Source organism: Grampus griseus, assembly GCF_964374135.1.
Source record: "Grampus griseus genome assembly, chromosome: 20".
NCBI lineage: Eukaryota > Metazoa > Chordata > Mammalia > Artiodactyla > Delphinidae > Grampus > Grampus griseus.
This window is the reverse complement of record NC_139014.1, coordinates 53,414,092-53,438,747: the sequence shown is the minus strand read 5'-3', so window position 1 is coordinate 53,438,747 and position 24,656 is coordinate 53,414,092. Positions and strand designations below refer to the sequence as shown.

Here is a 24,656-nt window from a genome sequence, read left to right as displayed (position 1 = left end):
CCCTGTTGGGCAACCCAGGTGCTCCTTCTGCAGTGGCTCCCCCTGGTGAAATGTGTCAAGCCTCATTAGGGCTTAACACAGCCGAGAGGTGAGAGACTCCTCCCATCGCCTCTTATCCCAGTTTGGGGCCATGTGCAAAAGCTGCGTTCAGAAGTAGCTTGAGTCCTGCCTCACTCCATCCTTCTGCACCTGCTGCCAAGTGCCTCTGAAGTGGCAGTTCCCGAAAGACTCACAGCCCTCCATACTGCCACGCTCCAGCCTCGGACATCAACAGCAAGAGCCTGAGCTGAGAATGGTGACTGGGTGTGCCCCTGCCCCCCCAAACTTAAAGCCCAGTAAAACTCAAAACCCACCCTCTCCACCTCCACAGTCGGAGAGGGCTCAGAGACAGTAGTCAGCAGAGATCAGAAACTGGGAGGTGGGAATTGGATGTGTAAAGAAGACAGACAAAGTAGCATGCTTTGCTACCATTTATTTGCTATGTGGTATGTACCCAAAGCATGAGTCAGCTCTGGTGCCCTACCCTCTGATCCCAGGAGAGAGGGTGGGCAAGGAGAGCCCAAGGAGAAGCAACCCCATCATGGGGAAATTGTGGGGGCTGGCAGAGGCACGGGGGAGACCCAGGCATCCTGCTCTGACTTCTAGCAAGTTCTCCTGCCCTCAGTCATGAGGGGCTCCCTATCCTCCCATCCAATGGTCCCAGGTGCAACAATCAGAGAGGGGAGGGGAGGAGAAAAAAGGAAGATGACTCAGTGCTGGGTGGAGGCATCTCCACTCTTCATGGCTACTTGGCCCTGGCCGTAACTACAGGCAAAATTGGGTGCAGGTGGCCGGGCCGAGGGCTGTGGTATGGAGTGGGTACTCAGTAGGCGTGGTTGGCAACGTAGAGGGATTGTGCTGCCGCTCCACCATCTTCTCCGCTGCCTTCATACTTGCCCTGGGCCGCAAGGCCATTCACCTGCAAAAGGAAGGGGGTAAGTAGGCTGACCCAGTCCACAGGTGCTGAACCCTCCCAGACTACAGCCTTTGGGTGCTGACCCTGCCTGGCTACACACCACCTCCCCACCCACCACCTCTAGCTCCCAACCTCGGCCCGCTTGATGAACTCCTCAGTGGCGGCTCCAGCATTATCCCGTTGCCCTCGCCAGGTGTTGAGTGCAGAGGCCTGCAGGGCACGCCCATAGGAGAAGGTGAGGGCCCAGGGCCGGGGAAGGGGGCATTGGTTGATAGCATTGAGGTTGAGAGATGCCTCCTCTTCACTCTGACCCCCAGACAGAAAGGTCACTCCTAGGATGGAGAAGAGAAGACAAACTGATTGATCACTCCTTATTTTTCCAGGGTAAGGAACCCCTGGAGGCCACAAGAACGGGGGAAGAACGTGAGAATGGGTCTTAGGGAAAGGAACAGGTTTGGAAGCGGGGTGGTACCTGGGACAGCTGGGGGCACAGTGCGACGCAGGGCAGTGATAGTTGCCATGGCGATCTCCTCTGGGCTATACTTAATGGGACAGGCATGGCCAGGGGTCACCATGTTGGGCTTGAGCAGGGTCCCCTCCAGGTACACGTGATGGTCACTCAGGGCCTTGTACACCGCAGCCAGGACCTGGGGATCAGAGGAGGTTTACTAAGGTTCTGGGCCCCTGCCACTCACTACATTATGTTCCCTGTCTAGGGCTGGGTGGGCATGACTGAGGGTGGGTATAGGTCAGACTCACAGGTACATTCTGGGATCAAGTAAAAGAGTGCTTGAGGAAGGTGCCTGCATCTGAGCCAGGGACTGTGGGGAACAGGCTCCCTGTCAGGCTTTCTCTGTGGTATATGTCTGTGCCCAGGTGTGGACTCACCTTCTCTGTAACATACTGGCAACGTTTGAGGTCATGGTCTCCATCAGGCAGGATCTCAGGTTCCACAATAGGCACAATCCCATTCTGCAGGTAAGAGCAGAGTATCTTGGGATGGGCAGTAGGTAAGATGGAAGAAAGCCATGTAACCCTCTCACCCCCAGGCACAGAGCACCCATCTGACCCCCGTCACACACACAGGCACACCTGCTGGCAGATGCTGGCATAGCGGGCCAGCACGTTGGCATTCTCCAGAATGGCAAGTGCTGAGGGCGTGCGTTCACTGATTTTCAGCACGCAGCGCCACTTGGCGAAGTCAGCGCCATCCTTCTTGTACTGGGCACAGCGTTCCGAGAGACCATCCAGCCCTGCAGGCATAGTGCCAGCCTCATTACTCTGCTCCTCTTTGCCAGCAGCAACCACCCAACAACCCTGTGGTCCTGAAGCCCACCCCTTCTGTACCTTGAGTGGTGGTTTCTCCATCAGTCCCGGCTAGAGGCACTACACCCTTGTCAACCTGAAGGGGAAACACAGGCACAGAACTGAACCCAGGCAGGATTCCGCTTGCCACCCCTCACACCCACACACCTATTTCCACGCTCAGCCCCCATCCAGGGCCAGTGGCTGCACCTTGATGCCCACGACAATGCCCTTATCCTGGATGGTACGGACGAAGAGGACACCATTATCATCTTTCTGGTAGAGTGTCTCATGGAAGAATATGACACCTCCGATGCACTTCTTCACACGGTCATCGGCACTGAACAGGACCTGACGGTACAACCGGCGGTTCTCCTCTGTGTTCTCCACCCCAATTTGGCTCAGCCGCTTGGCCATGCTGCCTGGGGGCAAACGAAGTAGGGTGGGAAGGTCATCCCCAGGGCTCCCTGGATACTTCTTCCCCACCTGACCACAGGCCCCCACCTACCTACAGACTCATCTGCGGCCAGAATGCCTTTGCCTGGGGCCACAATCCGGAGGGCAATGTCGGACAACTCCTTTTTCTGCTCAGCAGAAAGGGCTGGGTACGAGTGGGGCATGGTGACAGTTCTGTGGAATGGAGACAAGGTATAAAAGCTGGACCCCACCCACTACCTCCTCTGCTTCCTCTCCTGTCCATATGGAGAGGAATGGCCTTTTCCTTCCACCCCAACAAGGAGGGCCTGGGAACAGGGCAGCAGCAGTCCTTGGCATGGGTCCTGGGCATTAAAATGGCACCAATCCCTCTGACAGCCAGCAGGCTCAGGGCCCCAATTCCCACATCTCCTTTTGTCCCTGTTGGGCACCCTTCCCAGCCCCAGGGTGGGGGTGGGGAGGTGAGCAGCCCCAAAGCTGCAGGTCTTCTTATGAAACTACTGCCCAAATAAAGATGCCAACCCTTTTTTCACTGAATTTGGCCCCTTCTTCAGGTGGGCGTAAGCACTGGCCTTTCCACCTTCCCTCTTCTCATCCTCAGCAGGGCCCTGAGGGAAAATGCACTTACTTCAGAGGCTTCAGAATGAGGCAAAATTACCCATCACCCCTCTTCCCTCAGCTTCTGGAGGAAAAGAGTGGGGGTAGGGAGGAGGAGTGGCACAAAACACGGCCACCTCCGTGTTTTCCATAACCTCTCCTCCATTCCCTGAACCTAACTGCCTAGGCAGTCAGGAGAATGGGAGCAGAGGATCAGGGTTGAAAGGAATGAGGAGAGAGCCTGAGAGGAGAGAGAGGGAGACATGCAGTAGCAGCAGGGAGGAGACTTGTGGGGAGATGATGGTGAGACAGGTTAACTAGTCAGGTGGAAGGACCTAGACCAGGGGGACCATGAAGGGAGGAGAACTGGAGAGGGAACTCAGCCTAGGAGAGGCAGCAGGCTGAGATTAAAATGGTCTGGGTGAGAGAGGCTAACCCCAAGGAAAAATCCAGTAGGCAGAGGATTTAGGATTGGAAAAGCTGCATAAGAGCTTAAGAGGAAGGAGTGGTGTGGGAGAAGCTGAGCAGTGGTGGGGGGTTTCCAGTGGACAGAAAGGAGAGAGAATGTAAGGAGAGAGCTGAGAAGGCACATCCAGGGGCCCCCAGGAGCAGGGTAAGGAAGGCAGAAAGAAGAGTCAGGGAGAGGAAGCGGAGATGCTGAGCAACTCCCGCTTCGTCCCGGGCCTCACCTGTGCGCGGCGAGTTAGCTGCGGCAGCCACAGGAGCAGCTCGGGTTCAGGTCCGCAGCAGCTGTGGCTCCAAGCCCGGCTCCTGTAAATGAGGCTGTGGCGACTGCAGAGCTACGTGACTCCCCCGGAGGGCGGGGCCAGCACCTCCCCGCCCTGACCACGCCCTCTCCCAGGACTGGAGTCAGCGGCGAGGCCACGCCCACAGAGGCGGGGCGACGAGGTGGAGTGACTACTCTGCTGGGATCTCCGAGGTGGTTGCGCACTGTCCCCCTCCCACCTCGCGGGCCAGCCACCAAGGCCCCATGGGCAGGAAGTGGCCTCGCCTCATTTCTGCCACAATTGCCTTTACCATGTGCAGAGCACTGTGATGGCTGTTGGGGACGAAGCCTGGTCTGGTGAAGGAGGGTCACCTAAACAATCACAACGGTTGGGTTAGATGGGACACAGGCACCAACAGTGTGGGAGTCCAGGGCAGAGAGTAAGGAACTGAGTTTCTCTGTCCTCACCCCCTTATTCACCAGGGCTACAGGCAGTGAGCCAGGGAACAAGCAGTCCAGTTACCAGAGTATCTGGGGAAGAAAAGGCGTCGGGGTGGTGGGGGGAGACTGGCTTTGGCTCTGGATGCAGTGGGAGGGGTGTGTGGAGGATGCCCAGGCAAGAGGGCCAAGCTGCCTCTCCCCTGACCTCATCCACCCACCTCCTACCCAAGAAATAAGATTCAGTGAGCCTGAAGAAATACATTAAATATACTTTATTTAAATAGCATTAAACAGAGCTGGCTCTAAGCCAATTGGTCCTGGTGTTGGGGTAAGGGAGTACTGCAGGTAAAAAGGGGTGAAACAGAGTCCAGCTTTCAGTTTCTTAGCTCAGAAATTCCAGCAATCCCTGTAGCTCCTTGCAACCCCTCACGACCTCTGGGATGGACAGCAGAGTCTGGCAAGAGATACAGAAAAGGCAGCTCAGGGTCACAGGCCAAAGGCCCAAGGCTCCCAGCCCCAAGAAGCACCCACTGAGTTAGAGGGGCGAAAATGGAAGCCACAGAGAAGGCTGCAATAGTGAGTCAGGCCCAGCTCTCAGCAAAGGCTGGGAACCACAACTATACTCATCAGTACCCCCTGGGCCAGGGCTTATACCAAGTGCCTTAGTTGCATCCACTCCCTCCCTCCTTTACCTCATAAATATGCTGAACAATGTCATCTAGTTTCTTTAACTCCTTGTCAGAGCGCCGCAGATTCTCTTCCAGGATGTTTCTCTAAAAAGCAAATAGGATGCATAAGCTCTATGCTTAAAAGAACAACATAGCTTGTGGGGAAAGATAAATATGGCAGGGCACTTGCTAGTGGTGACAGGAAATAGCCCTAGAATGACATGGAAATTCTTACGTGGCTATGGAACTTGACCATGAGTTTTGCCTTCTCATTTTTCATCTCCAGGAACATCACCCTCAGCTTGTCCACCTACAGATATGTTCAGATCAGTAGGGGCACAGCCTAGGGTTCCCACCAGTTGCCCAGCTCTTCTGTTAACTCTGAGTCACCTCCTGGGAGAGCCACACTTTCTCCTGGATCCAGTTAGTGGCCATGGGCTGACTGTCGGGGTTCAGCTGGCCTGCCAGGGTCTCTTGGAGCACCTTAGTCTCTGTCTCCGCACGACGAAGTGAACGGGTGAGCTGGGTCACCTCCTCTCTAAGCCTCTGGGGATGAGAATGGAGAGGTATCTAGTAGCCCTCAAAGGTCCTCTCTATCCTTATCCCATGTGGTGAGCAAGGGTAGACCAGGGGACCCAATTCCCACATTTGTGACCCTGGCTACCAGTGACATAGAAGGCAGAGGCTGGGCATCATGATGAACGTACTATGAGCTCACCACTCTTGTCTATCTGCTCTAGGATCTTCTCATTCTGCTGCTGTACCACTTCCTGGAGCTCCTTTTCATTCTGTGAGGAAAAGGGAGGTAAGAAGGCAGTGGGAGAGCTGGCTTCTTTGCAGCCCTTGCCAGGAGATAGGATTTGGTGCCGGACCATGCTCAGCCCAGGTGATACCAATTGATAACACTCCAATTCTTCCTCTAGGGCTACGTCAGGCCAGGCACATTTCCCTGTTGAGAGAGCTCTCCTGGAGTTCTAGGTCAGCCTGGAAGATGGGTCAGTCTCTAGCTGGTTCCCAAACATGTGAATTGTCTGACCCCAGGAAGGGCAAAACTAGGGCAATGGTTGGAAAATCTCCACCACCCAGATTCCTGGAGAGACAACAGCTCCCAGTGGGCCCTCACAGTTGCCCCAGTTCTTCATCGCTTCACTTCCAGGCCCCTCCTCCACCTTGTAGCGCAAGCACAAGGCCTGGTTCAGCTTCTCTATGTCCGCTTCCTTTGCCTTCTGGGCTTCCTGATGCTGTTCTTCCTGGGCCTGCAGCTGAGCCTGCAGATCACCTCTAGGGGAGGGAAGAATTCAGCATTATTCCGGTCCCCCCAGGGGCTGCCTGGGCCCTTAACATAAGGGGCTGCTCACCTGACCTGCCCCCTCTCACCAAGACTGCACTCCACTCACATCTTTCGCTGCAGAGTCCTGACAGCCTCTTCTTTAGACTCCTGCAGCAGGGAACACAGGCTCTGAAGCTCCAGAGTCACAGTACTCATTTCTGCCAGGCTATTCTCGATGCCTGGGGTTTCTGAAAGACAAAGTACTAGATAGAGGTAGAGCCCTTTAGCTCTGGAAGGAAGGAGTGTGTAGCTATCACTTCCACAACTCTTATCCATGTTCCCCACCCACAGGATCTGAATGTCTGGAACACTACCGATCCCAAAAGGCAGAAATGAAATGAGCCCAAGTAAAATTGAGGTTTTTAGAGCAAAGCACTTCTCACTGCTTTAGTCTTTATCATCACTACCAGATCTAGAAATGAGGCAGGATCCCTGGAGCCCATCCTAACCTGTAGGCTGATGGGAAACCGTTGATGCTACTCTGGTGAAAGCACTCTTGTCACTTCCAAGCAAGGGCACAGGAGCTGATTCTGGCTCTAAAACAAAATGTAACCATGGTAGAGGGCCCCTCGGGTGACCCAGTCAAGGGTCGGCCATCAGGGGAGCCAGGGAGAGACAGGGTCTGTTGGCGGCATCTTCAACAGCTGAAGATATCAGGAGCAGCGCCACAACTTTCCCACCCCTAAATCCCAGGGCCTTTAACCTTCATCTGCCACTGCTGTCAGGGTGCTTCTCAAAAAGGTGCTGTCACTGGGCAGAGGGTGTTCCTGGGAAGGAGCACAGGCTGTGCTTATCGGGAGGGTCTCTGGTTCAGCCTAAGGGCAAAGGAAAAAAAAACGTCAGCTGCTTTTCAGGGATAGTGGGTTCCCTGAACTTCCAGGTATTCACCGGCCATCTCCTCGGGATGCTGTTCTATATGTCACCTCTGTTCTCTATCTTCAACTTCTCCATTAGCTCCTTTCCCTGAACTTAATTCTCTCTCACTAAAACAACAATTAAAAAAAAAACAAAAACCCTTCTTCTTACCTTAAGTATGCTTTTAGCTACTGCCTTTTCTTTTCCCTTCCATTAAAAAAAAAGAAAAGAAAAGAAAAGCCTACATTTCTTGCCTAAAATTCTCACCATGTCTGGACTCCCTAGCCCACTACACTCAGGCTTCTGCCCGACCATTCCACAAAAATTCTCATTATTTGGTACACCGATGGCATCGGACACCTTTCAGGTCTTATTTTACCTGACCTATGTGATAACCAATGACCATGTTCTTTTAGAAACTTCATTTTCTTCACTTGTGTGACATGACTCTCTCTCCTTCACAGGTAGGACTCATACCTTTCTGGCTATCTCTTCTCTCTATCCACAGGTCTTTCTTTAACTGTGGGCTCCTTTTGGTTCATCCTTGACCCTTTACATTCCCCAGGTGGCCTCACCTCAGGAGCTCCACAAAAACATCCACTTCTACATGGATGACCCTTCAATCTGTCTCTCTCAACTGGACCTTCTCCCAATCTCCAGGCCCAAAGGCTCAACTACCTGTGAAAAATCTACCAGATTGCTCCACAGTTCATCTGAAATTTAGTGTGTATAAAGCTGAGCTAACCATTTTTCCTGTCCCACCCCACCAAAAATCTATTCCTCCATCTGTATTTAAGATCCTAGAGCAGGGGAGCAGCAAATTACAGCCTGTGGTTCAAATCTGGCCTGCCACCTGTTTTTGTAAATAAAGTTTTATTGGAACACTGCCACATCCATTTATTTATATACTCTCTATGCCTGCTGTTGAGCTACAAAGGCAGAGTTGAGTAGTTGAGACAAAGACCATGTGGCTTGCAAAGCCGAAAATATTTATCATATTGCACGTTACAGGAAAAGTCTGCCAATCCCAGTTCTAGAGTGTCACCATCTTTCCAGCAATCTAGAGATCATCATTCATTCTTCCACCACACTCCTATATCAAACTGGTCACCACGTTCTGTTACTTTTTTTTTTAGATTTTTTTGATGTGGACCAGTTTTAAAGTCTTTTTTATTGAATTTGTTACAATATTGCTTCTGTTTTATGTTTTGGTTTTTTGGCCGCGAGGCATGTGGGATCTTAGCTCCCCAACCAGGGATCAAACCCGCACCGCCTGCATTAGAAGGAGAAGTCTTAATCACTGGACCGCCAGGGAAGTCCCCATTCTGTTACTTTTACTTCCTAAATATGTATTCAATTCATCCAATTCATCCCCTCCTCCATATCCTTTTAGTTCAAACCTTCAAAAATCTGGCCTCCTGCCTAGCTCTCCAGCCTTTTCTCCTTATCATCCTTGCCCCACATAGCTCCTATAATCCAATCATAAAGAGCTACCTCCCAGTTCCCAAACTCACCACATTCCACATGAGCAGGGCCTTGGCCTTGTTCACCTGTAGTCCCAGCACCTAACCCAGGTCTTGTTACAAGGTAGACACTACAAAAAGTACCCATAGTGCCTCTATGACTTTCATACTATTCCCTCTGCCTGGTGGGCCTTCCTATATACCCAACCCTGCCCTACAAACTTCTAACCTCAAGACTCTGACCAAGAGTCACCTGCTCTGAGAAGACATCTTAACTCTCAAAGGTAAAACTGATGCTCCTTTCTCTGTGGTCATCCAGGCAACCCTCAGTGGCCATCCAGGCAACCTCTATCATAATCACAAGCCAAGATGACAAGTTTACATCTGTCTGTCTTCCCTGCAAGACTGGACTCCTGTGCTTGGCACACACTGGGGAATGGGGTCAGATCATAAGCAATTCGATTTCAGGATTCTGGCTGTGTCTTTAACTGTTGAATAAGCTAACTAACGCTGCATTCTAAAAAATATCCATTTATTGTTCAGTGTGCACTGTGGGGAAGCCAAAGAAGCAAGGCTAAATTTCTGCTTTCTTTAAATACAGTCTAGTTGAAGAGACCAAACATCCAAGGAAAATTAATACAAGTGCAAAAGGAGAGTAAATTCATGAGGAATATAGCAGGAGATCACTGAGTCCACTGATGTTTGGAAACATTTCAAAGAAGAAGGTGAACCAGGGAGGATTTTAATAGGAAGGAAAAGGTATTTCCAGTTTGAAGATAGAAGAGAACGGACGTGGTAACAGCACGCATCTGGGTGCAAATGGGGATGAGACGTGTGTGTAGTACGTAGGCAGTCTATGGGAGTAAAGGGTTCATAACAGGGAGGTAGGAGACAGAAGAAGAAAAGTTTGAGTGACAGCTTGAAGACATCCTGTAGGCAACTGAAAATCACTGAAGGTCACAGAGATGGGACGAGAGTAGAATTTTAGGAAGACCATTCTATACAATAAGGATACAAGTGGAAAAACTTTCAGTAAACTAGGATTAGAGGGGAACTTCCTCAACTGGATAAAGAATATCTACAAAAAGCCTACAGTTAACATCATACTTAAAGGTGAGAAACTCAAAGCTTTCCCTTTAAGATCAGGTACGAGGCAAGGATGTCCCCTCTCACCATTCCTTTTCAACACTATAGGGGAAGTTCTAGCTAACACAGTAAGACAAGAAAAGGAAATAAAAGGTATACAGTTCAGAAAGGAAGAAATAAAACCGTCTTTATTCAAAGATATTGATACAATTGTAAGGGAAGAGAAGGAAACCCCGGACCCTACCTTCTCCTTCAGTTTTGTCTGTAGGAAGAGGGTCAGGCTCCGGAGTTGCTCAGTCAGCACCCTTAGCTCTTGGGAATACTGGCGTGTCTTCTCCAGGTCTTGCTGCTGTTTCTCTGCCATGGTGCTGGCCAGTTTAGCCCTGAAATAAGGAAGGAACAGAGAAGACAGCCAAACACCAGGTGACCTTCCCTGAACACTTCTCCAAATCCCCACGCAGAACTGCGTTCAAAGAGGGGAAACAAGAGGCTCTCAGACCCTGTCACAATTCCCTTCTTGGAGACTTTAGCTTCTAGAAGCAGTCCTGAGATAAACACTAACAGGGAAGCACAGAAAGGTAGAGGTCTTACTTCAGGTTCTCCATGGTGTCCTTCAGGTCCTCACACTGCAGGCTGCGCTCCCGGAGTATTTCCAGGGTGGTTTTCAACTGACACTCAACCTGGCCCAGCTCCAGGTGAGCAACCTGATTCTCTTGTTCTGCAAACTGGGGAGACAGGAGCAGAAAGGAAGGCAAGGAGAAAGGAAGGGAGGGGGAAAATGCATCTAAGTGGGAAATTTTAGAGTCCTGGGAACAGAGGCTTTTTCCAGTCCAGAGTCTCAAACCTCACCTCAATACCATCAGGGAAGAGTCACACTCCTGCAGCTCCCCTGCCCCAAGCCATCTTCCTTACCTCCAGGGTCTCCTTTAGGTCCTGCACCTCCTTGGCCAGGACCGCCTGTTGTTGCTGCAGCTCTGCCTGCATATGTTTTAATGCCATCTCTTCCTTTTGCCATCTGCCAGAGACCTTACGTTAGATCCCATTGGTCCCATATCCTGGATGCCTACTGCCACAATAACCTGAGAGGAACTCACTGAGCAGCCTTCTCCTCACTGCTCTGGGTAAGCTGGCAGAGCAATTGATCCTTCATGGCCAGGTCCTGGGTACAATTGGCATGCTGACTCTGTAGCTCTTTTAGCTGACTCTCCATGCTGGCCAGAATCTGCAGCTGAGCCCGGAGATCTAGACCAAAATTATCCTAATGACACCATGTGGTCACCAGGCCCAAACGTCCCCACACTTCTGCTCTAAGACAAGTGCCCTAGAGCACTTTCTTACGCCACTGCCACACCCCAAGCCTCAGCAGGGTACAACTGCTTGTACGCATGCACACACGCACACCTGTTGCCAGACGACTGTTTTCCAACTCCAGTTGTTCTAGTTGGCTTTTGCAGTCCTCTAAATGGGTAGAGACTTGTTCCAGCTCCCTGGAAACCTAGGAGAAAAAGACAGTTTTCTTCCCACAGCTCCTCCTGAATCAAGAGTCCCAAGACTTAGTCCAGTTTCTCTTTCTGGACAGGACAATAAACCACATTGTTCCTGGGCAAAAACACTGCAGCAAATGAGTCTGATCCTCAGGAAAAAGTAGAAACAGGAGGAAAGTTGCTGAAGAAGGTGCTGAAGGCCATCTTATAGCAAAGGGGCTGGCTGGTCTCCAAACCCACAGATGGAAAGAAGATAGGTCCCAGGGAAGAGGCTAATGACACCACTCATCAGAAAGGCCTTCTGTAGAGAAGAAGGAGGAAACGAGGCCTAAGCAGTCCCCACTCCTGGTTTGTACCTGCTGCTTTTCCTCAATTGCAGCATCACGTTCCTGCAGGGTCTGCCGGCTCTTGGCTGTAAACTTCTCTGTGAGTTGTTGAAACCGGCTCAGCAGAGCTGTCCATGTTACATACTACCAGGGGAAGCAAGCAGGTCAGAAGAGCACCCTTGAGACAAGACTCCTAACAGGGCTGGCTGTGAGCAAAGGAGCAGTATAATGGCCCCAAATACTCACATCCAGTTGCATGGATATCCAGTCCTGCTGCAAGGCTGAAGTAAGACTTGCTGTCTGCTGAGCCAACCCTTCTTGCTCAGTGTGAAGCCCGACCTACATGAGAAGGATTGTCAATGGAGGTAGCCCTTTCCCTGTGGATACAGGGAAGTAGGGGTACATGACCATCCTCCCAGTGTGTCAGTATGGATCCCAGGAAAGAATATGTCTTCAATTACCAGTTGGGTCTGGGTTTCCTTCAAAAGGCCTCTGAATTCCCCCATGGATGCCAGGTTCTGTTCCAGCTGGCTGATGCGCTGGCTGGCGTGTGCACAGAAAACCTCTAGCACTGTCTCTGCCTGTTTAGAGAAGAGGTTGAGAGGACATTGCGGGCAGAGGAAGGATACAGCACAAAAAGCCATAACTATCCATCACACCAGCAGTTTAGTTCATTATTCCCCAGGGCAAGCAGTTCTCAGGCCACCCATCTGTGTCTCAAGTCAATTTATGTTCCTGCAGGAACCTTAGGAAGAGACCTCCTACATCCAGGAACAAAAGCCTGACACCTTACCGCATCTTTGCCTCTGAGGGCCATTTCCTCTCTGTGCTTTGCCTCCTCCCTTTCTGCTTTGAGGCTCTGGAGCCTTGCCCTTAATTTCTTCAACACATCAAAACAGCGGGACACCAAGGTTTCTGTACGCCAAGACTATAAGATAAGAATCATATACTGTGTCTGGTTTCTTTATTTGGCTGAATTTCAATCCCACCAAAGGCCTCTGCCTCCATCTGCATGCTGCTTACCTCCTGACTCAAAGCAGTTTTATCTTCATCTAAGTGCAGCAGAGATAGTTGAAGCAAGGATATCAGCTCTTTAGAGACCAGCACCCATGACTGCTGTAGAGGGAGAGATGGTTAGGCTAGATCAAATAAAGTCATTAAGCAGGAAGTAAGCTGGGACACTGAGGAGGAAGCCACCAACCCCAATTTCACGCTCCCAATAAGGAAGAGATGTTCTTAACAAAAGGAAACCTCCCTTCACTACCATGGCTGAGTACCATCCATCATCTGCTAACTGCTCAGGAGTCGCCATTCTTGATCTTCACAGGAGACCCAGCAATGGTGTAAGGTCAGTCAACACTTACCATGACATTCCTGGCCTGCCGCAGAGCCTGTCCAATCTCCTGGCTCTCCTGAAGATGCTGAGGTTTCTTACTCATCTAGTTGGAGAAACAGAGTTGCCCCTCTTGCATAGGCAACATGCACCACCAGCAGCTCTTTCCCCCTCCCACCGAGATACAGGAACCTTTCCCATTAAAATCAGGAGCAAGGCTCACAGCTTGATGAAGCCAAGTCAGAAAAAATCCAGAGGTAGGTAAAAAAATTACTTTTTAAAATAACTTTTTTTTCTGATTATGTGTTTACTGTAAAATTTTGGAAATAGGAAAGTGAATAAAATGGAAAAAGAATCATTATCAATTTCACCCCTAGAGCAGTGATTCTCAACCAACAGTACAGTACCCACCTCAAGAGATTTCAATATACCTCCACACCAGATTTCCTTGCTATAGGGATTTGCTGTAACTGATGAGTATGTTACCTCCCTCAGGTGTCAGGGGGAGAAAAAAGTAGTAGACTACTGATTTACAAAGAAATAACTATATTTAGGGCTTCCCTGGTGGCGCAGTGGTTGGGAGTCCGCCTGCCGATGCAGGGGACGTGGGTTTGTGCCCCGGTCTGGGAGGATCCCACGTGCCGCGGGGCGGCTGGGCTTGTGGGCCATGGCCGCTGGGTCTGCGTGTCCGGAGCCTGTGCTCCGCGGTGGGAGAGGCCACAACAGTGAGAGGCCCGCATACCGAAAAAAAAAAGAGAAAAAAAGATAGAACTATATTTAATAAATTCTAAGATGATTGCCTTTTTACAATTGTTTTCTATTTTGGCGCACTGCGCAGCATGTGGGATCTTTGTTCCCCAACCAGGGATCAAACCCGTGCCCCCTGCATTGGAAGCACAGAGTTTGAGCCACTGAACTACCAGGGAGGTCCCTGTCTTTTTACATTTTAACACCACTGACATTGGTATGCATTCAATATTGATAGTATCTTAGATTTGATGAAAGACAGTAATGCTTAAGAAAAACCACAATTGTGATTATAATATATAAATAAATGTGGGGTCCTGCTTTTCTTACTTAATTTTATTATACTCATGTTATTTAGCCCTGAGTTTACATTTCTTCTCCTCACTGAGAGCCTGAGACTGGGATGTGTGCTTTAGGGAGACATATCAAAGTGGAGCATCACTCATTTTTAACCTCTGCTGATATTTTACCTCACCTCAAAGTCTCTTAGAGGTTATATGAACTCTGAACTCCTTTTTTTCTTCTTTTTATTTATTTATTTATCTATTTATTTATGTTGATCTCTAGGTATCTTTTTTTTGGCTAGGCCATGGGGCTTGTGGGGTCTTATTTATTTATTTATTTTTAGCTACGGTTTGGTCTTCGTTGCTGTGCGTGAGCTTTCTTTAGTTGCAGCAAGTGGGAGCTACTCTTCGTCGTGGTGCACAGCTTCTCATTGCAGTGGAGCACTGGCTCTAGGTGTGTGGGCTTCAGTAGTTGTGGCTCGCAGGCTCTAGAGTGCAGGCTCAGTACTTGTGGCGCACAGGTTTGGCTGCTCCACGGCATGTGGGATCTTCCCAGACCAGGGATTGAACCCATGCTCCCTGCATTGGCAGGCGGATTCTGAATTCCTTTCTTTAAAAACCATGAACATTAAACTTATTAAACTATTAAAAACTCTTGGCAGTCCAGTGGTTAGGACTCTACACTTCCACTGCAGGGGGCATGGGTTTGATCCCTGGTGGGGGAACTAAGATCCTGCATACCACACTGCATGGCTGGAAAAAAAAAAAAAACTCTTCATAAATATACTTTTAAATAACTAGGATATCCCATCTTATGGATGTACCATTATTTTTCATTATTTTTCATTTTTTTTAAGTTATCATCTTTATGCAGAATTTTTTTTTCCCCTTAGGATTTAACCGTAGAAGTGGGGTTACTGGATCAAAAAGTTTGAACTGCTTTGAGCAGTTGAAATTGCCTTCAAAAATGGCTGAACCCATTTAAAGGCATAATGTTCAAACAAGAGAAAAAAATTTTAAATGTAATATTAAATATAACTGTTTTAAAGCATAAAAAAAAAGATTGAACCAATTTATGCCCTACTGACGACAGGACAATGCTTACCACTATTATCTATTTTATTCTTTGCTATTTTGTCAGAAGAAAATAGCATCTCATGTTGCAATTTGCATTTCTCTGATTACCAGTAATGGTAACCTTCTCAAATATTTATTTACTACTCATTTTAATTTTCTTAATCTCTAATGGTCTGTTCATTATCTTGAGGCAGACGAAAATCTTAGTGTGCTATGTGGAGTAGATAAGTATGATTTCAAAGGCAGCAGAGCCGTAGAGAAACTTTGAAGTTCTGAGAGAAAAGTGGGGAACCTTCATTACTGCTGCAAGGCAGCCATCGTCTAGGAAAAAGCCTAGTGCTGGAGCAGCAGTGCTGAGTCACGATGCTGCAGCAGCCTGGATATAAGGACGCAGATCTCTTGGAGTTCATCGCTCCCCTCCCCAGCAAAGCAGACATTGTTCCCGACTGCATCATGCAGTAAGGCACAGAGTTACCCCTGGAGCCCTGGAACAGGGCACACATACTGCTCAGGGCTGGCCAGTCAGGCAGGTGATGAGATTAGTGTGAATGAGGCAGCCAAGCGGCAAGGACATGGCACTGTGATGGGGAATGGCTGAAGGCACTGTCATTTCCTCTCTTTGGTTCTGCTCCAGTGGTCTCTAAAAGGATTTGGCAAGCTTCAAGGAAAGAGGGTACAAGGCCAACTCAGGAATGGGGAACAAGGTCAAGGACGAGAGGAAAGGATACAAAAATAAGAAAATACAGGAATGATGAGCCTATGGCTTCCAGGATTTTGACAAAAAGAAAAGTCATTATTTTGAGAATATTTTCAACTCAAAGGAGGTCTTTGGAGTTTTAGAGACCATCGTTTTTTTTTTTGGCCACACTGCGCGGCTTCTGGGATCTTAGTTCCCCGACCAGGGATTGAACCCCGGCTCTCAGCAGTGAGAGCGCGGAGTCCCAACCACTGGACCACCAGGGAATTCCCGAGACCATCTCTTCTTAGCAGCAGCCACCTATTACCTCAACAGGCACAACACTAAGGACCTCAGTTCCTTCCCTGACACATTCCCTTACTTCCTCGGCCTGTGCTCTCACAGCAAGACTCCTCTAGAACAATGGTCTTTAAACTGTTTTCCTCTCATATCTCCTACAGTAATTTTGAAAGCTGGAGTACCCTTACGTTTAAATCGTTACAAAGGCTGTAATTTCCACGACCTTATAAACATTGACAGTTTGAAATAAAACTGTTACATCAGTCTTAAATATACCCAATGGTATAAATGTTACATACACCATAATGATTTTTTTAACGTCTTTATTGGAGTATAATTGCTTTACAATGGTGTGTTTGTTTCTGCTTTATAAACCATAATGATTTAATACCTATTTGATACCTTTAGAAAATACACAAAGGGGACTTCCCTGGTGGCGCAGTGGTTAAGAATCCACCTGCCAATGCAGGGGACACGGGTTCGAGCCCTGGTCCGGGAAGATCCCACATGCTGCGGAGCAACTAAACCCATGTGCCACAGCTACTGAGCGTGTGCTCTACAGCCCGCGAGCCACAACTACTGAGCCCACGTGCCACAACTACTGAAGCCCACACGCCTAGAGCCCATGCTCCACAACAAGAGAAGCGCACTGCAACGAAGAGTAGCCCCCACTCACTGGAACTAGAGAAAGCCCGTTGCACAGCAACAAAGACCCAACGCAGCCAAAAATAAATAAATTAATTAATTTTTAAAAAATACACAAAGTTCTTCTTTAACAGAAATTTTATATCATCCCTTTTTCTCCTTGAACCTCTATTTTTACTCCTCTCAGAATTTTATCCTAATAAAACATACTTTTACACTTTAAACTCTATTAGTATCTCTGCAACGACAACAAAAGTTCATCTAAATTTAAATAAATTAAAAAAAAATTTTAATTCCTCTGACCATAAGATTTTAAATTTATTTATTTATTTTTGGTTGCATTGGGTCTTTGTTGCTGTGCGCAGACTTTCTCTAGTTGTGGCAAACGGGAGCTACTCTTCGTCGCGGTGCACAGGCTCCTCATTGCAGTGGCTTCTCTTGTTGCGGAGCACGGGCTCTAGGCGTGCGGGCTTCAGTAGTTGTGGCTCGTGGGCTCTAGAGCACAGACTCAGTAGTTGTGACACACGGGCTTAGTTGCTCCGTGGCATGTGGGATCTCTCCAGACCAGGGATCGAACCCGTGTCCCCTGCATTGGCAGGTGGATTCTTAACCACTGTGCCACCAGGGAAGGCCCACATAAGATTTTAAGTGAGAAAACTCTCTTTTGGATGGAGAAATATTTTCATCAGTTGTATACTAATCACTGTAATAATGTAATTTTTAATTAAAATCATAAACATATCCAGTAAAATTTTACTGGAGATCCATCTACTAATGAAATAGATGGAGCATCCCTCCCCTTATTAGTTCATGTGTCTGTGATTACTATAATTCCTACAATAAGACGTAGTTCAGCAAGAATTTTATGCCTATTTTCCATTCTTACAGATACAAGATTTATGTGAGGGAATTCCATGGTGGTCGTGTGGTTAGGACCCTGTGCTCTCACTGACAAAGGCCTGGGTTCGATCCCTGGTTGGGGAAATGAAATCCCACAAGCCATGTGGTGCGGCCAAAAAAAAAAAGATTTCTGTGAGAAAATTTCTTCACATAAATAATGGGAATAAGTAGGAATGAAAGAAGGGAAGAAGGGCATGCCACCCAATTCTAGGAGCTCCTTTGGAGATACATGCCGAAAATCTCACAGTGAACTTCCATCCACTGACGTAACTGAAGTCTTCCTTCAATTTTGTTGAAAGCACACAAAAATGACATGTTACATAATCATTGCAGTCATTTGCCTTCTCAGCACGTACACAAATATTTTCTATTTGTCCTTTGAATGCTGCCTCTTGACAATGTAAGATTCAGGACAGGTAGTAAATATGCTCTTCTTTATAGTAAAGTTAGTAAATTGGGCAAGGGTAACTGAGAATGGGGAAGTAGGAAAGAAAACAAATTAGTAAAGAGTGCATTTGGAAGATGAAGATCTAGAAACCGATTCCTTTAAAACTTTCCTTGCTTGCATTCCCTTGGAAGGTCTTGAGGTACCCCAGGGGTATAGTGAGTACCAACAGCTCTAAGGGATTTTCCAGATCCTCAGCTTTTATACATATTCTAAGGAAGAGGGCCCACTGGGATCCTCCACACTTTGGGAAGAACCTTCTTACCCCATTGGAAAAGGTGTCAGTCTGTGTGCTGCTGTCCTGAACTTCTGGGTGAGGGCCAGTCAGCTGGCTCTTCCAGTCCTGCAGCTGGCGGGAGAGTACCTCCAGAATGACAAGAGAGTTCAGCAGGTTATCTTCCAGGTCATGTCGAGATAAGGCAGTCAGATCTGGAGGACGGCTGCAGTAGGAAGAGAAGAACATGAGGAGAAGAGAGGGAAAGGGATGGGAGTGGCAGGTCCAGGAGCACAAAGATACAGGGATACTTACCCCCATAGAAGGTGCTCTGTCTCAGAAGTACTGTCCTTGGTGCCCACCAGGCCTATTTGGGATGTGTTTGTACTCCTTTCCTGCTGTGCTGGGGGAGTAAACCAAGTCCCCACCGAGCAAGTAGAGAAAGGGGTAGTGCCAATCGCAGCATCCCGAAACACAGAGGGAAGAGATAAGCTCTGGCGGAGATTTTCCAGCATGACGGAGGTATTTACACCTTTTTCCAACCAGGCCAGGGGAGACATCCAAGGCCCCATATCAGAGACGGGAATGCTCCCAGCATCTTCTACTGCTGGCCCTGGAGCTGCCTGGGATTCCATTTCTCCTGGATTTGGGGTCAGGCCTGTGGATGGAATATCGTCCATATTTGAGACAAGTGCTTGATCTCCCAATTCAGCCTCCTCAGGGAATGTGGGAAACCTCATTTCTCTCTCCTCTGTAGTTCTGTGCTCTAAAATTTCCTCCCCTGGGTCCACAAGACTGACAGGGAAGTCTGCTGCTAAGACAGTTGAAGGGGAAAGCCAGAGCGGGGAGGAAGGCAACAAGGCATTACTTTCAGAAAGGACTAGGTCCTCAGGCACAGCCTCAGTCCTACTGTCCTTCAGGCTTTCCCTGGAGCAGTGTAGCTGTTGCTTAGAACAGGAATTTTGTGGGTACTCCAACAGATGGGATGGAGGATTCTGAAATGTAGGTTTCTCAGGCATAGCAGGAACAATTTCTGAAAAGTTGTCTTCCATGCAGGGGGCCACGCCCTTTCTCAGCAGATCTCCTGTCCTCAAAGGCTCATCTAGAGAGAAGCTGTTTGTCTCTGCCATGGTATCTAGATGGGCCTCGACTGTAATGTTTTGCTGCTGCCCCCCTGGAGAAGGTACAAGGACCATGGTTTTAACCACATTGTTGCCCAGTGGGTCTACTGCTTCCTCAGATGTTCTGGGAGTAGAATTGGTTTGGGGAATCAGATTTAGGGGCTGCTCATCTGATTCATGTTGACAAGCTTCTAGACATGTTGAGGGATGGCTGAACTGTTCTGAAGGGGAGTCTGTCTTCTTAGCATTGACAAGATCCAGTGGAGATGAGTTGTTGCTGCCTTCCTGCCAAAGGAAACAAAAGTAGTTGACTAATACAGTCAGTTCTGGTTCCCAATATACAGTTATGGGTGCAGGATACTGTCTGAACTCAAAAAAGGAAAGAGTTCTCATTACCTTTACTTAGGTAAGACCTTGGCTAAGCCTTGCTACTTACTACAGAGACCCAGTAGAAAAGCTGGGAAGCCATTCTGGGTCCTTCCAAGTGAACCAGGTTACAGTATAAACAAGGCTAAGATAATCTATCCATGTCATGGGAAGATGGTAGCTTGAAAGTGACCCCACTCTTCTCCAATCCTAACTCCAACCCACTTCTAGGGTAGGAGGGATCCCTGGCTCAAGTTCTACAGTTGGTATAAGATTTTAGTCCTTTTGGAACAGATGAGAAATTGGGGACTAGAGTGAGAGAGCACTTGGCCCACAGAAATCCATGTACCGTAGGAAGAAAGGGCAACATCAACCTGTGCCAGTGACCTAGTCTCCTTGACCGCAAGAACTGAGGGTATGCTGAACACATGGGTTGAAGCCATTCAATCCTTGGGATTTGAAGAGCTCTAGCCTTTGTAGCAAAGGAGAATGAAGAGCAGAAAGACTCTTCCTGGTGCCTTGAAAAGGGAGTGACAACCTCCCAATTGCTGGTTCATAGGGATGGAGACCACTGCACTTTCTACCACTTGCAGGGCTGCTGGTCCTGAGACTCAATGAACAAAAAAAGGACAATATGAATGTACTTATGTGGATCCAGTAGCCAGAGAAGGGACAAACCCTAAGATAGTTAGGAAAGGTAGGTCCTACCAAAATACAGCTGACGGAAGAAACAGATAACAATTTGCACCAAAAAATATATGCATACATAAGAAGATCTGAGTACAACTCACACACACAAAGACTTTCTGGAAATAATAAATATTACTTTTAAACAAAAAATTTTAGTAATATGCATTGAAAGAGGATGATCAGAGTTAAGACAAGAATTACTGGCCTGGACAATCAAGTGGAAGACATATCTTAAAGACAAAAATACAAAGAAAGGTAAATCTGAGGGAAAAGCTAAGAGAACTGGAAGATAAATCCAGCAAACCTAACATGTGAATAAAAGAAGTTCAAGGAGAAAAGAGAACACATACAGGTGGGGCACTGATTAACAAGTATTAGAAGAAAATTTCTCTAAGGTAAAGAAAGATCTGAGTTTGCATATTAAAATGGCTCACCAAGTTCCAAGCAGGACTGACAAAAAATGATAAAATTTCTGAACTATCAGAACAACAAAACTATTTTAGAAGCGTTAGATTATAAAGACCAATTATTTACAAAAAAAAAAAAAAAGAATTAGACTTACATGAAATTTCTCATTTACAGCAGTGGATGAAATTTTAAAACATAAAGTTGAGCTAAAACTTCTGACATTCTAGCAATGTCCTTGGGTATAGGTTACAACGATGTGTGCTTTATACAAATTTGTTAGGCTCAATGTTTTATGTACTTTCATGTATTTTATTTCAAATTTTCAAGTTTTCTTTCAAAGTGCTAAAGGAGGGACTTCCCTGGTGGCACAGTGGTTAAGAATCCGCCTGCTAATACAAGGGACATGGGTTCGATCCCTGAGCCAGGAAGATCCCACATGCCACGGAGCAACTAAGCCCGTGTGCCACAACTACTCAGCCTGTGCTCTAGAGCCCGCGTGCCACAACTACTGAAGCCCGCGCGCCTAGAGCCTGTGCTCCGCAACAAGAGAAGCCACCACAATGAGAAGCCTGCGCACCGCAACGAAGAGTAGCCCCTGCTCGCCGCAACTAGAGAAAGCCCACATGCAACAACGAAGATCCACAGCAGCCAAAATAAATTAATTAATTAATTAATTTTAAAATAAAACCTCCCAGAAAACAAAAGTCCAGGACCAGATTATTTCACAGGTTGAATTTACCAAAATTCAAAGAAGATTTAATACCCATTTGTCTCAAGCTCTTCCAAAAAATTAAAGAAAGAGAAGGAAATACTTCCTAACTCATTTTACAAGGCCAAAATTATGTTGATACCAAAACCAGACAAGGACAACACAGAACTCAACAGATCTGGCAGACTAAAAAAAGTGCAAGGACAGAGTAATTAACTATCTGTTGTTGGATATGATAGAATGTGACATCCTTTGAATAGTAAATATGCTTTTTTTCATATGTTCATGGAACACTCAGAAAAATTCATCCTATACTTGGCTACAAAGACAACAGATTACAGTCTGATCATAATGCAAGAAAATAAATTTAAAAGGTGACACAAAATGGCTTTTAAGCACTTGGAAATTAAGAACCCCTCCTAGATAACCCCTGGATTAAAGGTAAAAATCAAAAGAAAATTACAAATTAGCTAAAAAGCATGACAAATGATGACTATTTATAATATACACTTAGAAAATGATGAAAAAGAGTTAACCACCCAATAGAAAAGTGAGCAAATAATATAAATAAGCATTACACAAAAGAGCAAACACAAATAACCAATTCACATGTAAGAGATACACTCACTAGTAGTCAGGAAAATGCAAATTAAAGTAACAATAAGATACCACATCAGACTGGCTAAAATTTTAAAGATCTCTAACAACTACTACAAGAGGTGATGTGGGGAAATGGATATCGTCATACAATGCTGGACAGAATATGAATTGTAATAGCTATCTTAGATAGCAATCTGACAAAATTTAAAATTAAAAATATCTTTCCTTCAAACGAATAATCCTACTCCTGAAAATGTATCTCATTGAAATAAACGTATCAGTACAAAGATATTTACATTAGCATTGTTTGCATTAGCAAAAAAAAGTGGAAAGATAAATGACCATTTATGACTAAATTATGATTGATGCATACCACAGTATCTTATGAATTAGCTCTACACTAGTTGACATGGAGGGATTTAAACCACATTGTTAAATGAGAAAAGCAACAGGCAGAGAAATGTATACAGTCAATCCTCATTATTTGAACTGAAAAGCATTTTCTACATAGCTATGTCTCTCAAGACCTTTCACAAAAGTACAGCTCAGTGAGGGCAGTTCTACAAGGAGCTAGTTTAAACTCTGGTGGTTCAGGGGTGTAACTTGATCCCAGGGGAGTTTTGACTACCTCTGGGAATGGATGGACATTGCCTCATTCTTAAAACTGACTGACTTCTCCGTAAGTGAGTCCCTATTAAGAGGGAGACCACTCGGGGCTTCCTTGGTGGCGCAGTGGTTGAGAGTCCGCCTGCCGATGCAGCGGACGCGGGTTCGTGCCCCGGTCTGGGAAGATCCCACATGCCGCGGAGTGGCTAGGCCCGTGAGCCATGGCTGCTGAGCCTGCGCGTCCGGAGCCTGCGCGTCCGGAGCCTGTGCTCCGCAACGGGACAGGCCACAGCAGTGATGAGGCCCGCGTACCACAAAAAAAAAAAAAAAAAAAAAGAGGGAGACCACTAACCAAAGTGATAGTTATTTCTGAGACGTTTGGTAAAGACTGAACGGGGGAGGTGGTGATAAAAAAAACTAACAGCTAAATAGAGGTGCGGGTTCTCAGTGGACTTCCTTTAGCGACCCTAGGGTACCTCTCTGTTGGCCTGAATAGCTGTAAATGGATGTCACCGAAGAAGGAAACTTCATTATCGTTATTAATTACGTTCCAACCCTGGCCCTCTGTTCCTCTGAGCTCTCCGCCTCGGCAAAGAGCCCAGTCGAGAGGCTGGCCAGGCGAATCTCACCTGCAGCCCTAGCTTGCACAGTGATGAGGTGGACGAGTAGGCTATCGGGGGCCCTGTTCCCGAGTTGGTGAGGGCACCAGGCTGCAGGATAAGTTCTCGGAGAGGCGTTCTCATAGCTGCTTTTCCCTAAAACAGAAGAGAGAATGTGAGAAAGCCTGGGCTCTGCCAGCCTGCCCTAAGAAGCTCCCCTCCCTCCCTAAGAAGCTCACGAGCAATAACAAGAGTAGGCCCGAACCCCAGTCCTCTGAACATCAGGACCAGCATTAGACTCCACATGCACCCGTCCCCAGGCTCGACCCTGCTTTCCACGACGCCCGGCACTGCCAGCGACCCCGACCCAAAACCCCGGCCCAGTTCTCTCTCTCCATGAGGCCCTCCCGCTCACCGGTTGGGGCGAAGGCGACACGCTAAGATTCAGTTTTTTCACCCGCCACATCTTCAAAACAACACAGGGTGATCACCTCCTACACGCAAGAGGCGACGCCATGCTCACCCGCCGTCTTTATTTGAACCTGCTCCGCGCTTCCCGATTGGCTGCGAAGTCTCAGTGCGTCAGGTGGGCGCGTCCGCTCCGGGCTCGAGCCCGGCGGGCTGGGGCGGGGCCTGTATTGGACCCGCCCCGCCCGGCCCCCTGTGCGCGCGCGCTCTGCGAACCGACCCCCAACCCACCGGGACGTGCTCCAGCCTGAAAGCCAGCCTTTCGGCCTCACCTCCGAGAGGGTGACCGGGAAGTTGGACAGTTGAGGAGTCCATCCCTCCTGCTTCGAGTAGGCCAGTCTCACACCCTGTCGGAAAAGCTGTCCCCGTGGCCTGGCCTTAGGAAGTTTCTCCTCGGGTTTCCCTCAGCTATCTCAGCCTTGACCGGCAGGAGCCGGTCGGGGGTATAGAAGGGAAGGTGAGTGGAGCGTTTTTTACGTAGGCTGCTCGGTCCGCGCATAGGTCCTGCGTCCGTGATGGCCTGAGACGTGGTTCTCAGCCTGCGCTGTCATTTAGCCTCTTCAGAATTTCTGGACTTTTCTTGGGACTTAACTCAGGGTCCGCAACAAGTTTACTGGAACGATAATAGCTCACAAGTATTGAACATTTATTAGGCACCTGGCACTCTTCCAAATGCCTTTTATATCTTAACTCCTTTAATCCCCAAAAGGGCATATGAAGTAGGCACCGTAAATATCCCCGTTTTACAGACGTAGTAACCGAGTCACAGATAATGTCTTTTGCCTAATGCCCACAG

At 47.8% G+C, this 24,656-nt stretch overlaps 2 protein-coding genes across 2 annotated transcripts; both read right to left on the bottom strand.

Annotated features, from left to right (window-relative positions):
- Window positions 1-487: 487 nt before the first annotated feature.
- ALDOC (aldolase, fructose-bisphosphate C) lies at window positions 488-4,092 on the bottom strand. Its single transcript, XM_082679896.1, has 9 exons — window positions 3,982-4,092; window positions 2,769-2,890; window positions 2,471-2,682; window positions 2,303-2,357; window positions 2,048-2,208; window positions 1,844-1,927; window positions 1,428-1,602; window positions 1,088-1,287; window positions 488-958 (listed from the first exon to the last, which is right to left on the bottom strand). The coding sequence occupies exons 2-9, from the start codon at window positions 2,878-2,880 to the stop codon at window positions 863-865; spliced, it is 1,095 nt and encodes a 364-aa protein (XP_082536022.1). The 5' UTR covers window positions 2,881-2,890; window positions 3,982-4,092; the 3' UTR covers window positions 488-862.
- Window positions 4,093-4,776: 684 nt separating this feature from the next.
- Window positions 4,777-23,858, bottom strand: SPAG5 (sperm associated antigen 5; the record flags this gene model as incomplete). The annotated part of the gene is made up of 24 exons (XM_082679799.1): window positions 4,777-4,914; window positions 5,153-5,233; window positions 5,364-5,438; window positions 5,519-5,674; window positions 5,836-5,916; window positions 6,298-6,409; window positions 6,526-6,646; window positions 6,908-6,994; window positions 7,162-7,273; window positions 10,107-10,245; window positions 10,454-10,587; window positions 10,775-10,877; window positions 10,957-11,104; window positions 11,264-11,357; window positions 11,703-11,816; window positions 11,919-12,011; window positions 12,134-12,253; window positions 12,466-12,600; window positions 12,696-12,788; window positions 13,037-13,111; window positions 18,345-18,519; window positions 18,609-19,699; window positions 23,423-23,548; window positions 23,808-23,858. 24 exons carry the CDS (start codon window positions 23,856-23,858, stop codon window positions 4,843-4,845), a joined length of 3,588 nt encoding a protein of 1,195 aa, XP_082535925.1. The 3' UTR covers window positions 4,777-4,842.
- Window positions 23,859-24,656: the final 798 nt, after the last annotated feature.

Bases quoted from the DNA above. Each gene is read 5' to 3' on its own strand.
- ALDOC (XM_082679896.1), bottom strand. From the start codon at position 2,880: ATGCCCCACTCGTACCCAGCCCTTTCTGCTGAGCAGAAAAAGGAGTTG. The intron at 2,683-2,768 runs GTAGGTGGGGGC...GTTTGCCCCCAG, and splicing joins GGCCGCAGATGAGTCTGTAG to GCAGCATGGCCAAGCGGCTG. The intron at 2,358-2,470 runs GTGCAGCCACTG...TTTCCCCTTCAG, and splicing joins GCATTGTCGTGGGCATCAAG to GTTGACAAGGGTGTAGTGCC.